General features: G+C 34.2%; 1 protein-coding gene across 9 annotated transcripts in view; it reads right to left on the minus strand.

The window, feature by feature from the left end:
- LOC138106446 (diacylglycerol kinase beta) overlaps positions 1–15,727 on the minus strand; it is a 425,706-nt gene that overhangs the window by 210,325 nt on the left and 199,654 nt on the right. For all 9 annotated transcript variants that reach the window (XM_069007051.1, XM_069007050.1, XM_069007054.1 and 6 more), the window contains 2 exons: positions 6,477–6,593; positions 2,007–2,080 (listed from right to left, as the gene is read on the minus strand). In XM_069007051.1, coding sequence (XP_068863152.1) covers positions 2,007–2,080; positions 6,477–6,593 — 191 coding nt within the window. The remainder of the gene's footprint in view (positions 1–2,006; positions 2,081–6,476; positions 6,594–15,727) is intronic.

Genomic DNA, 15,727 nt, shown 5'->3' on the forward strand with positions numbered 1-15,727 from the left:
AGTCCATATGTGGACTTTTTGAAACCTTTTTGAATCTGGCTTTAGATCTAACCATGAGATATTATCTCCTGATGGTGGATGACCTGAGACATGTTTACATGACTATGCAGTTGACCTTCTGATTAAAACAAAAATACTGAGCCTGCGACCTTACACATTAGTATGCAATTTAACATTTTGTGTGTGTGTGTGGTATCAAAGCCAATTTAAGAAGTTCTTACACTTCACTATACTCATTTCTGGTGCCTGCCCTCACGCTATACGCTTAATTGCGTAATGACACTTGTGGATAATGGTACTAGTGAATGAAGTGTGTATAGGGCATCCATTTCTAAAATTCAAATAATTCCTGTGATCTGTTTGGCCTCAGTAACAGTTTTATTGACATAAACTGAGAAGTGTTAGACTGTAATACATGAAGGGGAGTAGGAGCTTGAGATGGGGATCAGGTTTTAAACTTGCTTTTACCCTGGAGAATATCTAACATTAAATGACATCCCTAATGCATTAAGCCCGTTCAGATAGTAACACTTGAGACCAATTACAAGCTGGGAACTGAAAGCTGTGAAACAGCATTTCATTAAATTGTTTCTAGGCTATAACTAACTATGTAAGTGCAGCTCTCTAACCTGCCTCTCACCTACATAATTGCAGACTGGATCTCTGATCTATTCACTTCATATTGGTACTATAAGAAGTCAAGCTGAGTGCTAGTGCAGATTACCTTCCACAAGACCCCTGACTGCACAGCAGACCAGGGCTACCTCACACTGTGACTGTGGCTGAAACATGAAAACTCAGGATGGCTCACACTGTTTTGTTCCAATTGCAAAGGCATGTTCTTGAAACTGCTGAGAATTAATGTTTTCGATCATTAACTGCCTTTGACACACCTAGCTGATATCTAGGTACACATAATCAGCTCTCAAGTGATAACCTGTTCTCTCAGAGGCCTTCAAATACAGTTTTAGTTAAATGCTCCTCAGCTCTAAGAATTACTCTAACAACTACTCTGCAGGATTTTTTCCCCTTTGACAGTCTACTTTTAGGGGCACAGGAAGACGTGGTCTAAGGGAGGCAGGGTGGAGGAGGTAGAAAAAACTTGACCCACCAGCTTTAGAATCACACTGGATCCCTCCTTTTGTGCTTCTGGCAACCCATATCACCAGTATCCATAGGTGTCACCTTCAGCTGGATCCTGGCCCAAAGACCATAATCTTTTCCAAGACTTGAAGTTACAGCACTGACATGGTGAACTAGGCTATAAAAATTTAGGGATTTATGTGATGATCATAAATGGCGATAGTGTTAGCATTTGGGATTCTGAAACATGCTCTGAAAAGTCTGTTTAGGGGGCAACTATTTCAGCTTTCCTGCCTGAGTACCTCTACTTTATCAGGCCTCTGATACAGTAACACTTAAACTAATAAACTCAGACATTTTAATTTAAATCAATATAATTACTGACACATGTAAAATTAATATGTCTTCAAGTTTGTGTGATCGGACTCTAATACTTTAACTGGATTTTTAGAATGCTTCCTATCTACAGAAATCAAAAGGTTTCTTTGAAGGAAATCTTATGAAGAAGCTTGAGAGCCTCTACTACTAAGTCTTTAAAAAGCAAATCATACATTAGAAAATTGAATACTGCTTCTAATTTACTGGCCTGCCTGTATAATCATTACAGAGATTAAAAGAAAACTCTCAGCACTTCAAAGTTTTAATACAAGATGTAGCAACTCACATCTTCATGCAAATCACACAAACCCATACACTGAATAAAGCTTTTTTTGATTTGAGACAAAACTATTCTATAAAATTAACTAGTTTTTAACTGGAGAATTTATAAGTACATGGATATAGGATGTCCAATTGTGAGGAATAACAATATAAAATTTTGGATTTTTTTCCTCATGTACAAACTTTTAAAATTCATTTTCAAATGTATCACAGACCAGAATCAAGAAAGAGAGGAAAAAAAGAGAAAGAAAAAAAACCCTTACCTTTCTCCTTGTTTCCCACCACTTTTAGGATTGACAAAAACTAAAAGTGGATGAGTGCCTGGAACTGGAGTGATCTAAAAGAAGGGAATAACACAGCCACTCATTAATGCTGTGTGTTGCATTCATTTTTTCCTATAGTAGACAGAAAACAAAAAGCTTAATGCAAACTCTATGTTATGCTATGTAATCCAGCTGGAAGCAATACCATAATTTGCAACAATCCTCATTTCATTAATTTGCCAGAAATTGCAAGTGACTTCTCTTTTAATGCTCTCTGTTTTACAGCTGTGTTGCAATTTTAACCTATAATGCCACTGAAATATTGAGATATATATATAATCTCTCTTTATATATACATTTATGTGTGTATGTGTATATATATATATATATCCATCAGTAGAGAAGAAAACTTTAAATGCAAATAATGCATGACTTACTCTGACAGTAATTCCCTAGAGAAAAAAGCTTAAAAGAAACTGTATTTTGGAGTGAGAAATGACACTATATTATATACTCTGAAGGTAAACTATAGCTATATGGAACATTGAACTTAAGAGATTTTTTTTTTTAATTACGACAATGATTACCTGTAATATTTGATAGGATCAGAAATCACAAACTTTTTTAAATGTGGCACCCATAATATTTCCAGGTGTTTAAAGGAACACCTTTCAGCTGATAAAGCTGAAAAACTTAAAAGGTAGAGGAGAAAACATATGGAAGAAAGGCAAGTCACAGGAAAAGAATGTTGAGGAGAAGGAAGGAAACAATGACTTCTACTATTATTTCTTTAAAATCCTTTTGTGTATGGAAAGTTTTACACGTTCACATTAATATTTAGCTTTACAAACACCTTCATTCTAAGTAATAGTGTTTGTCTGTGTTTTCAGACACTCTGAGATATGTGTGTTCATTGCCTTTACTCCATAGACTTGAACATTAAAAAATCACATCAGATGATCTCTAGTACAGGTTTTTAAACCATTTGGCTAGACCATTCATATTTAAAAGTATAACTTTTAGACATATATCAATTCCAGAATGTTTCAAACTCTACTAAGAGTTCAAAGTCAACATCTCCAAAGTCACATACGAACAACTTCAGAGATGAAGCTTAGACCATCTGTGTTTCAAAATGACACATTGAAAGGCCTTGCTCTAAATCCTTATTGATAATTCCTGAAATAACAAAATCTGAAGATTTCATAAAGTGTAATTTAAGGCAGAACCTGGGAAACATCACAGCTAAGGAGTTTTACAAGCATACTATAGATATATGCATATAATCCTACAGGCATCTAAAAGCACTTGTCTTTTGGTAGGAAATGTCAACTCTATTCATGATTTCACAAAAAATAGAATCAAATCTGTTCCAATGCATACAAAAAATAATGGAAAACTCCACGAACTCAGTGGTATTAAGCTTAGCATAAAACTCAGTATCACCTAGCACAGTAAAGTGCTGTATGTTGAAACATACATCAAATTGCAGAATACTGTGAAGTTTGTCATATATTTAATTTTTACCTACTCTTTTAATCAATTTTAGTTATTTAGCCAATTCCCATGGTGTTTATTCCTGTGAACTAAGTGTAAACCAATGGTGCTCACTGTGACAGAGATGGAATACCTACTGAAATCCCTTAGGACGCAGGTTAATTAATGAGACTCATCCTAAGGTTATACATGATCTATTACTTCCTCTAATTAGAAATAATAATCCTGATCATTATGCTGGTTAGCTAGAAAGAAGCAAGATGAATGTCCTTAACTATGATTAATTGTCTTTAAGTCGTGCAGACCTCCACTGCCACTAAGTTATCTGCCCACTGTCTGATGGAAGGAAGGTTTGGTCTTGATCTTTTTCTCAACAAAAGCTAAGTGATGGACTTATTTCTATTTCAAATCTTTTATTCTAAGACTCAACAATATTACTTCAAGTAGAAGGTTTTGAATCATCCAAAAAAAAAAAAAATCGAATAATTAGTCTATGTTCCACTCGGTTCCAAAATAAATTTTAATTAAATTTTTAGAGCTTTTCCAAATTACTTTTCCAGATAACATATGGTATTTTTATACAATGAAATGCAACTAAAGATTTGGACTAAATCAGTGAACATCTTCAAGCCCTAATCTAGCTCAATTTATAGGCAATCTTCAAGATGTTATAGGATAAGTGACTTAAAGTAAAAAGAAAAAGTGGTGCAGCACTTATACACAGTTTCTCCCATATTGAAAACAGAGGTCTAACAGCAGTAGTATGAAGATCTTTGCTTTGTTACCTTCTGACTTAAAACATAAATGAATGCAATTAACATACTGATTAAGTTTTCTGAAAAAAAATCCTCGCTTACTGAAGATCTTATTAAAATGAGACCATGCCAGCAGAATCAGAGTATTGAGTAGCATGCCAGATATGGGAGAATTGGAGTAGTATACTTTGATCAGATTTAGAATGTTTTCTCCAGACCATCTTTGGGCAAAGTACTATATTAATTACCAGTTATATTTATGGCATCTTACATCTTTGTGAGAATAGTTGAAAAATTACACTATCTGTGAGGAAAAAAAAGCCCTAACATTCTCATTGATCTCATCCCTTTCAGTAGGATAGCCTTCAAGGTCCACCCAGCCTTCACAATAATCAGGTTATCCTTATTAATGCCAATCAAAACTTTAGTATTTGATGTTATGGTGGATTCCTGCTGCTCAAAACCAATCTAATCCATCAGTGAAAAACAAAGATCACAGTATAATCAGCAAATTAGGGCCATCAGTGCAGAATTATTTCTAATGTTGTCACCATGATTACCAGTATTGTGTCATGCACTACATTACAAATGTGTCATTACAGAACACCAAGCACTTCAAAAAACACCTCAGATCTATTCAATAATAATTCTACTGTCTTCAACCCCACTCTCTTTTTCTCTGTCTCTAGTGGTAATAAAGAAAAGCAAGGATGAAACCCAGACTTTTAATTCATCTTGAAAAAAGAAGATAGAACACAGGTTTTGGATTGCACTAAAAAACTTAAGAGAAAATCTTATGACCTGAAAGCAGAACATATAATAATTTAAAGTTTAGTGTCAAAGAGTCAATGGTGATAGAAGTTGCTATTTTGAATAGACCAAGTATTATATCCGCCATGGTATCACATGAGTGGGAAATAGAGACTTCAAACACAGCTGAAAATAAACGATGAGCATAAGTAATCTAATGCTTGGAGTAAACACAAAATTCATAATGATACATGGTGCTGCAACCAAAAGGAGATGCCAAAGATGCTCCTCTATCAAGAATACTTTGGCTCACTGAATTGCATGGGTATCACCCAAAAGTTAGAAAACACTGTGTGTTTCCTTTAGCACAAACTTATTAATCACACTGTGACTGATTACACAGAACTTGAGCTTTCTTTTCAATTAAGACTCTAGTCTTTTTGCTTCATGTTTTGTCACAGATGATCTGGGTAGCAATGAAGCCTGTGAAATTGGTAAGTACAGGAAGAGATTGTTGAAAGCAATGGATAATGATTGCTGTAATGTCCAATTATACCATCAATGGAGCAGCCATATGACTGGATAGGTTTTAGGGGGGTTTTTTCGAGTTTTGTTTGGATTTTTTTCCCATCTTTGGGTTGTCATAACAAGAATGTTTGACTAATCTAAAAAGACAAAACAATACAATAAGCCTTCCTAGCCTGACACAATACACAAGAAGAAATAATTATGAGGCATAAAGTAATTGATATACGGTAACAGAATCTTTTTACTGAAGCTCAATTGCAACATATCAAAAGATAGAGAGAACAGACAACTATGATTATCATATTGTTATCATTATGGTAATTTAACTCCTGAGGAAATAAAGCAGCAGCATCCTGCATATGGACATCAATTTCACTCAAAACTACTCATATCTCAAGGGAAAAAAGTCAGCAGTTCAGGCAGAACTTCTGGCATGCCTCGAAGTCATCACCCTTAAATAACATTAGCTCATCACACACAAGTTTTTCTTTCAAGTAGAAAAACTTCCATTTTTATTATAGATATTGCTAGTAACGAAAACACGTTGCTTCTCACCACTGTTAATGTTGATATGCCAAAATGGTCCAAATGAGAATAGTTGACAGTTATCAAGACAGACTTAGATGAATAACGTAGATTTACACAACACTGCATGACAGATACCAAAATAAACTAGTTCAGCTTCACCCTATGACAGAAATGTTTTAGAGCTAGTCCTCCTTCCCCCTTAATGTTTAGGAAATCCTAACAATCACATGAGAAGAAGGTGTGTATCACAGGATTCCAAAACCAATAGAAGAATTTATCTATTGCATTTTTAAATATGTAAAATTGAAGTATTAGAAGAGTGAATGCATATTCCAATTTAAACATTTCTCACTCTATCATTGTCTTCATACCTAAAATCATCTGCTTAATATTAGAACACCAATAATCACACCTGAAGGCCTTGTCCATCTACGGTGACAGAATTTGCTCTTTGCATTTTGTTCCTTTCTCCCAGTTTGTTCATTTGCTGGGGGCAACTCTTTTCTTTTTTCACTGTTGCCTGTCTTTCCTTGAAAAGAGAAAAGGAGAAAAGGGAGCATTGTAACACATTATATAATGCTATACAACTGTAACTGAGACTGTACCTCCACAAAGTTATTTTTTGACTAGCGAGTAATGTCAGACTCTGCTTTAATGAAAATGAGATCTCAGTCAAGTTAATACACAATGTCTGGCCACTTCACATAACATCTATCTATGTGCCTGGACATTCCATAATGACTAGGCAATAGATGGATGAAAAGTGTGCAGTCACAACACAAATTAATGCAATGATGTGAAAAGATAATCTGACATTACCAGGGTTCCATTCTGAAACTTGAAAGCCAATCATACAATACACTTGATTGTTTAATAAGGACATTGCTGAGAGATGAGTAATTTTTCAAAATTTCATCCTGACTGCTAGCAAAAGTTGGATGCTTCAGAGTACTTTACCGCTTTGGCAAAATATACCTGGTCTAAATGTACCATAATCAATTGGCTGAGCAGCTTTTTATAAAATATGTCTTTTGTATCAGAAGGAAACCAGAACCTAATCAGATTCTAAGTCACTGGCAACTTTTGATGCTGATACACAATAAGATAGCTATCTGAAAGATAAAAACTCAGAATTATACTATTGAAATCCTATTTTCAACTGTTATCAGGCCATTTCAGAGAACTCTGCACGGAAAAAAAAAGTATTCTCATTCTTTGTATCTCATTTATTCTATTTATAAACTGCACCCAGCATGTCCTTTCAGGTTGTCCAAAAAACACACCATAAATTAAAACAGCAGATGTTTATCAAATAGAATCAGTGTCTCCAATCCCAACCGCACCCCAACCACTTTTCTCACTTCACAAGCACAAGGAGGTTTTAAACTAGTCAAGGGAATGGGCTGGCACAAAGCTGCTGCACTAGAAAGGAGCATGAAGGACATTGTTGCACCCCCTGCAACTGCATTCAGTAACAAGTTCATTAAATGTTACCATTTACATTCCATACCAGGCCAAACCCATTTCTGTGCTACCTCTGATAAAGCCTTAGGGATCGTAGTAGCAATTAATGCATGAAAGTCTTTCAGGAGCAGTTTTTACTGGTAAGAAGCACTGACACAGATTCTGTCAGGAAGGGAATAACTCCCAGCTTAATACAGTGCCTTCTAACACAGATGTGGACCCTGACTGTTTTTAAAGCATCTTTAGTTTCTTTAACTGAGACTGACAGAGTCTCAATCTAGTCCTGATGCAAAGAGTGGTCCAGGTCATCCTAGGCTACCTTGGGTAGCCAGGTGCTTGGGGGAATTGTGACAACCTGACCACATTTTGTATGAAAGGACTGACAAACCTATGCCACAGGAAAAAAAACAACCAGGAGAGTCTACATAACTGTCTGTATGCAGTGAGATTCCTAAAAGGTTAGTTAACAGAGCTCTTGGATGCTTTGAGTAACTCGGCTGGTGCAAGATGAGGTCCAAGACTCCAGACTACAACACCCTTGCTTTAAAGAGAAAACAGTAGAAGCAATTAGAGCTATTCACCTCATCCTTAAAAACACTGTACATATCACTCCCTAAGAAATCACCAACTCTGCACTTACTTATTTGATAATTTTTTTCAGAAAGTAGAACTAGGATGAGGCACCCAAAGAGAATACAATTTTTAACTAACACAAAACATTTTGCACAATGGTATTGGTTAGTGCCAAGGATAGAAAGTAAGATACTTCAATATGAAGGAAGCTTCACACTTCATTACAAATTTAAGAAGTTGCTTTGGGGTTTAAACAACTTTGTAAGTAATTACCCTTAAAAATCACTACCTTTATAAAAAGGAAGCATACCCTGCTAAATAGGATTTTACATTGTGGCCAAATCTGTCTCATGGAAACATCTTCAAAAATCAAATCAGATGGCAGTAAAGCAGAGTAAAAGCTAGTAAAAATTGTGATTTCTAACAAAAATCAGAGAGGGTGAGCAAATTTTAAAAGGTCTAAAAAAAATCTCAAGCTAAAGGACACATTTGTGATAATTCAGAGAAAAAGTTAACAGAAAGTAAGATTCAGCACGTTGAGTTTGTGCATTTAGAGGTTAAAAAAACATTAAAAACAGGCCTACTTATAAAGTGTGGCACTAAAAATCTTCTTGCATGTATCATGCTACTATTTAGAGGAAAAATATTTATACACTGCTAAGACCTGTGCCCAAGCTTGCTGTTATTTATGACTCAAGTAAAACACAGTAACAATTACCCAAAGCAAAGTTTTGGATATTGGGGTGATACAAATACAGCATGATATAAAAACCAGTAAATACCCTCAGCTGGCCTTAGACCTATGACTGCTGCATTAAAAACATTCCTTCTCCAATTTATATTTCCTGTCCCATAAGAAAACCACTGCTTGACTCAAAAAGACAATACAAGATTAGGTCATATATCTCACATAACATAAAGGAAAAAGTATATTCATGATACAGAATTGTCTGTGAATAATATGGTCAAAGATGGATACCTGGTCTCATTAACATTGAAACTCTGCTTTCGTCACTGATGATTTTTGAAGAAAGTACAAATAAAGTATTTCATATCACCCATCTTATATGAGTATGATATCCCCATACGTGTCACCATGTCTACCAATGCTTTCTAAAACATTGCTGAAGAAGTTGACAAGAGATTCTAGATTTCCTAGAGTTATATATTCTGTAATTTTTAGCTTTGTGTCACACTAGTGAGGACTTGACATATGTGACATAATGTGACAAACTGTATCATAATTCTAATGAATAAATCTGTTAATGGAACACAAAAATATTTACCACTTCATTAAAAAAATATTTTTAAAATATTCTTGTACAGACCCTTTCTCTTACATATGAAATACCAGTTGTGCCTGACCTAGACTATCTTCTTTTTGGGAGCTACAATATTACTAAGATATCAGAGAGCGTCAGGAAAAAAACAACGCAATTTTTAAATGAGACAAAAACATAAGAAGATAAGAATGGATAACAGGCTAAAAATTCTAATAACGTTAAGAAAAATTTGACATGCATTAATAAAATGGTTTTATAAAATGCAAAAATTTACCTTTCAAGGTAAGAAATATTTCTCTAACAGTTGTGCTATTTTTAATATTTTGCTAAATAAAGCATACAAAATGATCAATGTACCTGTGAACCATTTTGTTTTGTGAACATGCATGAGGTTGACAGAGGTACTGAATACAGCATTTTAGACGCTAGTGTACATTTTGATGGCTCAAGGAATGAAGTTTTTTGTGCTTTTGATATGTGCCAGAGCACATACCTTCCAAAATAGTACTTACCACAACAAAAAATTTTTCCACCCCTTTTTGCACTTCTCATATCTTATTTTCTCCCTTGAATTCCCACTTTGAAGTCAATATTCATTAGCTGGAGCTTCTACCATTCATACTGCTCCAGAGAGACCACTGCCAGGTGAGAACTACGCAATTGCATCTATCCCATACTCCAAATCAGAAAATAATTGACAAGTAAGAAAGGACTTTGCAAATAATAACCCAGAATATCATCTCTAGATTTTTGGTTCAGCCCCAAAATGCACTTCATAGCAGAAAGAACGTACAATATCATGAACTGTTAGTACTCAAGCGTTCCTAGACGCCTCCTGCTACGCACCTCAGGGAGCAAACCTCCTAAAGTGGGAAGCGTCTGTTGGAAAAAGAGAATGTTAGGCTGCAACACCAAACAGCTGGGATGGCAAAGGGCATGGACAGAGTGTTCACAAGGAATGTTACCTTGCAGCAGTCATACTTAACAAAAATGTACATGGTACTTTGTTACACTTTTGCACAAGTGTACTTTCCCAATGTTTGGCTGTCATAGTTTATAATTTACACTCTGGAAAGTATGTGTGGGATCATTTTAACACCAGCTAACAATATTACAAAACCTGAGGACTTTAGTCTTTTGAATAGCAAAAAGAGCTACTTGATACCTGGAAAGCTATTTTTATTTTATCTTCCAAGTCTTTGAATCCTCATCCAAATCAAGAAATCTTGTTTAAAAAGCCTTCCTCTGCTACAATTAACAAGCTATGCATCATTAATCCTCAAAAAATGCTCATATTCTTTCTTTAAATAGAGGTAGAATCTTTTCCTTTACACAAAACACTAACATTTATAAATATCATACTCTATCATAGCTGTTAGGATAAAAACAGATGAATAGTTACTAAAGGCTTACTAAAGAGATACCTCTTTATATTTTAACTGCTGACACAGAATCCAGGGCAAATACGGGAACAATTGCTTTTTCTCACTTTGCCTTTTAATCAGTAACTGCAAATATATTTTTGTAGATTATTTCCTACACAAGATTATCTAAATTAATATATTTCATAACATGAAACAACAATTTACTTATACATTATATAGGATTGCAAAGTCATTAGTAAATGCTTAATACCATTACACAGTTTGCCAACTTAAAACTTCAGATTACTTCTCTTAAATTATAATTGCTTCTTTTATAATATATATTTTCGGATGAAGCATACACCCTGTTTGGGCATGGGGTTGCATAACGAGGGAAGTATATTTTTATGTTATTATGCATAAACTAAAATAGTTATTTTAAAAAAATCTTATTCTGGAACTCTAGAACTTGAACTTAAATGATACTGACCAAAGGAATTTGGTCACAGATCAGATGGAACACATGGAAGACCAAGTAAAGATATCCTCAAATGCTTGCAAGATGAAGGCCATGGAAATTTAAATTTGTGACTTGAATACCAAACTGATGCTTTGGGGGGGGGGGTTTAAGGAATTTGAAGAAAGGTTGCTCCTGATTCCTTAGATCTATTTTGTTTAATGTAATGGGAATCTTTAAGAACATAATAATAATAATAGGTTATTAATAATATTAGGTACTCCTAGACTGTAATTTTGTAAACTTATATGGCATTCAAGACCCTACTTACAAAATTCCCATTCCATGAAATTTCTGTCCATAATTATACAATAATCAAAAAGAATTAAAGATTCAAAAATCCTGAAAACCAAAAAAAACCCAACACATTGCCACTATGCCAAAACCATGGGGGGCAATCTACCTGTAGTATCCATGAGATATCACATCCGAGTAACTGTGATTCAGATGAGCTAAACTATTTTGAAAATTTATTTTATAAATTCTCCACATTTCCAGCTCTAACTCTGTGTACATGCTAATCAAAAGAGCCAATATTAGAATACCACATCATGCTGTCTTGAAAGCTCATAGAGCTGTAGCACAATACCCAGCTCTAGGCATCCCTAGACATCCCTAGGCAGAAGCTAAAAGTCATCCTGTGGACAAGATTATTAACCAATTCTCAGCAAAAATACTGTCCAGTGAGCTGCACATGCCCATACTATAAAAGGAAAGTTAAGGCTTCTATTTAATTTGAGAGCTGTCTTGAGAAAAGCATTTGCAGCTATGGAAAAAAAAAATAAATGGAAAAATCACATTACATTTTGTCATCCATAACACTGGTAGCCAAAACACATGCAACAAGACAAGGCTGGAATGGAGAATATGGCATTTAAGAATAACTTCTAAAACTGCTGACTGTTCCCTCTTCTGAACAAGGAATCACTATGTGATAACATTTTAAACGTACTTTGTGCTGCTTCTTTAGTTTTTCTAAGTAAAAAGGTAAAGAATTACACACCAATTCACAATCAAGTCTTTCTCATTTAGCATGTTGGCCTTAGTTCATTCAGTTTTCTGAGGACAACTTGCCTTACATCTTGCACCCATTCAATGTATGCATCAATATATGGTCCAAGGCTTTCAACTGGATTTGCAACTGAAAATGAACTTGGGCTATAGCAGCTGATTATGTACACTATCCAAGAAAGACAGAAGTGTTGGAAAAGAATTTTGAAAATAAAATCATATTAAACTCCAATGAGAGAGAATGTAAGGAATAAACTTTAGACAGTAGTGATGAGCTGTGGGCAGGCTAGTGGACATAACTTAAAATGATTGAATGGCTGCCATTTCAGTTTATCAGCATCTTATTATTTTAACATTGAACTGTGTTTGTCGAACAGCTAATTAGTTAGGAAGATACATTTTCCTCCAGGGCAATTATTAATTTCCTTCTGACTTCAAAGAAATGAAAAAGCTCTTAGTGTAGATAAGCACACCATTATATTTCAAGTCTGATTTAGATTCTCAGAGAACTGAAGCTGCAATATGATACACAATTGAAAAGGAAAAAAGTGGTTTGTTTTGTTTTTTAAATCTCTTTCAATTGCTATGTCATTACTTAATATTCAACAACCAGACTTAACTTCAACTCCCCCCCCAAGCATATATATTCAAATAACTTTTTTTTATAGTATCTTTGTTCAGAAACTCAGGATAAGGCTAGTACTCAACTTCAAAGGACTGAGTTGCTCATAAAATGCTTACACACTGCACTGACTTTCTGTGCTCCATTTTGAGTTTGGATTCAACTGAGCTAAAACTGATCTCTACTATTATAAAAACAGAAGAATCATTTTAGGATTAATAACTGGAAAGGGGATTAAGAAAACTCATTCTTCAACCAGGCACTGCTAATTCCCTTTTTCTCTCTCTACAACTCTGCTTTCCTATGTGAATAACGTCTACATACCTCACAGGAAAATAGTATTAGTAAAACATATTACCAGACATGGAAGAAATATCTATTGAACTATGTTGCAATTATAACGTAGCCAATAGCTATTCTATCTAGTCTAAATACTGATAGTGGAAGAAAATTCTTAAACAGTATTTTCAACTTTAATTCTGTATTACTTTTGGTCAGAATGTCAACACACTTGTTATATTTACACAAAAAGTTTGAAGCTATAGATCATAATGTATATTGTTTAGTTGAATAAGGCACATTTTCTATCTAAAATATTTGTAATCTGCTGTGTACATTGTTCTACATGCCTAAATAGAACTAGTCATAAACAAAAGGTTTTTGAACATTTATGGTTTTGTACAATAAAATGCCAAATCAAAGAGGAATCAGATACATCTGTTTTCTCCTCCAAAATATGTAGCCATTTATATTTTAAAATAAGAGGTCAAGTGAATTCAACTTATGATGGTATTTTATATTAGTGTATCTAAACAGATCTACACTATGATGTATAAAAATTCTATATATTTTAAATATATCAATTTATCTCTACATTCCATATTTACATAAATTGTATTTATGCTTAGATGACTTTGTCCTAAAATGTTATAACATCTTCACTACACAAAACAAAAGTCAAATTCATTCACAAGAGAAAAGAAACAAAATGCATATTGTTTCAAACTTTTTATCATGATGACCCATTTTTCCCAGAATGAAAAACAATGAAGTTGGATATCAAAACACAAAGAAATGTACCCAGTTTTAATTTTTTTTTTAATTTCTTACCTTCCATATTATACCAGAGTCTCCACCTTTGAAATAAACTGGTTACTATGGGGACAGTGATAATTGCAGTATAGTAATGCTCACATTATAAGCAGGGTACCTTAGGCTTTACAATTTATCCTTTAATTTAATTTTTATTCCACAATTAACAGTTTTAATTATAATTTTAGAAAAACAATTAAAATTGTTAGAAATTAAGTGAAAAAATTCATTGTAAAACTCACATATATAATAGGAGAATCAAAATCATCATGCATTATAAAATAAATACACATCATTATTTATTAAATAGTAAGCTTTTATTGGTTGGTCACTATCCAATGCTGTATCTATTTTGGTGGGAAATTGAAAATCTAATTACTTTTCTACAGACATAAATAAAAATTAGAACATCCTATATGGTCATCAGTAAATGGGGCAAAGTAAAGGAAGGCATGAAATGAAGACAAAACGTATGCTAGCATTTTTCCCTTTCTGCCTCATAAAGGGACAGAGTGAGGAAAACTGTCTCATAAGCAGAGACCCATCTTGTTTTCTTCACTACTCACTCATCTCATTCCAAACCCCAGTTTTAAACCTGGTTATGATCTAATTCTGTACTCCTGGTAGGCTAGGATTCAATTGAGTTAAAGATTTTTAAACTCACTGCCAGTCAACCTTATCATGAACTTTCATTATGTGCATGTAATTAATTGGGTCCAATGAACAATATCAGTACTGAGTTATAGACTTCTCCCCCCCACCATATAATTAGAATATAATTACCCACAGGATATCAGAATGATGCAAAACCTTTCCTCTAAATGTGCCCTCATTAGGAAACAAGTCTCAATGTACATTTATTCAATCAGTATGAATTAATTAAAATGTTACTGAAATAAAAGAGAGTAACATTAAAGTGTATCTGACATCTATTAAAAGACTATCACTTGAGATCTGCACACAGTTTATAACAAAACTCATTTAACTTGAACAAAAAACTTCACCATACAACAAGTCTTATATATGGTAAACAGAAAAGTAAAAAGGACTAAAGTTGACAGACTATATTTTACTAAGACACTTAAAATTACTGCAGTGAGATATGAAAAATCTTTATAAGACATTGAATCTTGACAGATATGTGATGTTTTCATGATGTACACAGTATCAACTACATGAGTTTCCCCATTGTTTCTTTTTCAGCTGACAATGTAGCTTATTGTATTTAAGAATAACATTTGACAAGCTCTTTTTTTGTGCAGTTTTGAAGACGGGAGGGCCATTATTTAACTTAGACTAGCCATCCAACTTTCACTTGATGAGGCATTTTGGTTCTCTCTCCAGCCACTAAGAGTCAGTCATCTGAGAGATTTTTGGTAGCACTGGTATAATACATGGTGCTGTGAAATGCAATGTCTGAAAAAGTCCTTTAACTGTGCAGAAATTGTTGAGGCTGGACCTCACAAGAACTGAAGAAATGAGACATGAGAAATGCTGGATGAAAAAGGCAAAAATATGAATGTCCCTAGTTCTGCAAAAGAGAAGAGATGAGAAGCGATTCAGCCTGTACTCTTGAAGGAAAACTTAGGAGAAGGCATCTTGTTCTGAGATGAACTCTGCAGTTTTCTGGAGGGAATCCGGACTTCCAAAGTTGCAGGTGGAAGGGAGGGCAAACATTTTTAGGAGATCAAAAATACAAGATTTTTCATCTTGCTATTTTCCCTATATTCTATGGGA

Source organism: Aphelocoma coerulescens, chromosome 2 (genome assembly GCF_041296385.1).
Source record: "Aphelocoma coerulescens isolate FSJ_1873_10779 chromosome 2, UR_Acoe_1.0, whole genome shotgun sequence".
Lineage (NCBI taxonomy): Eukaryota > Metazoa > Chordata > Aves > Passeriformes > Corvidae > Aphelocoma > Aphelocoma coerulescens.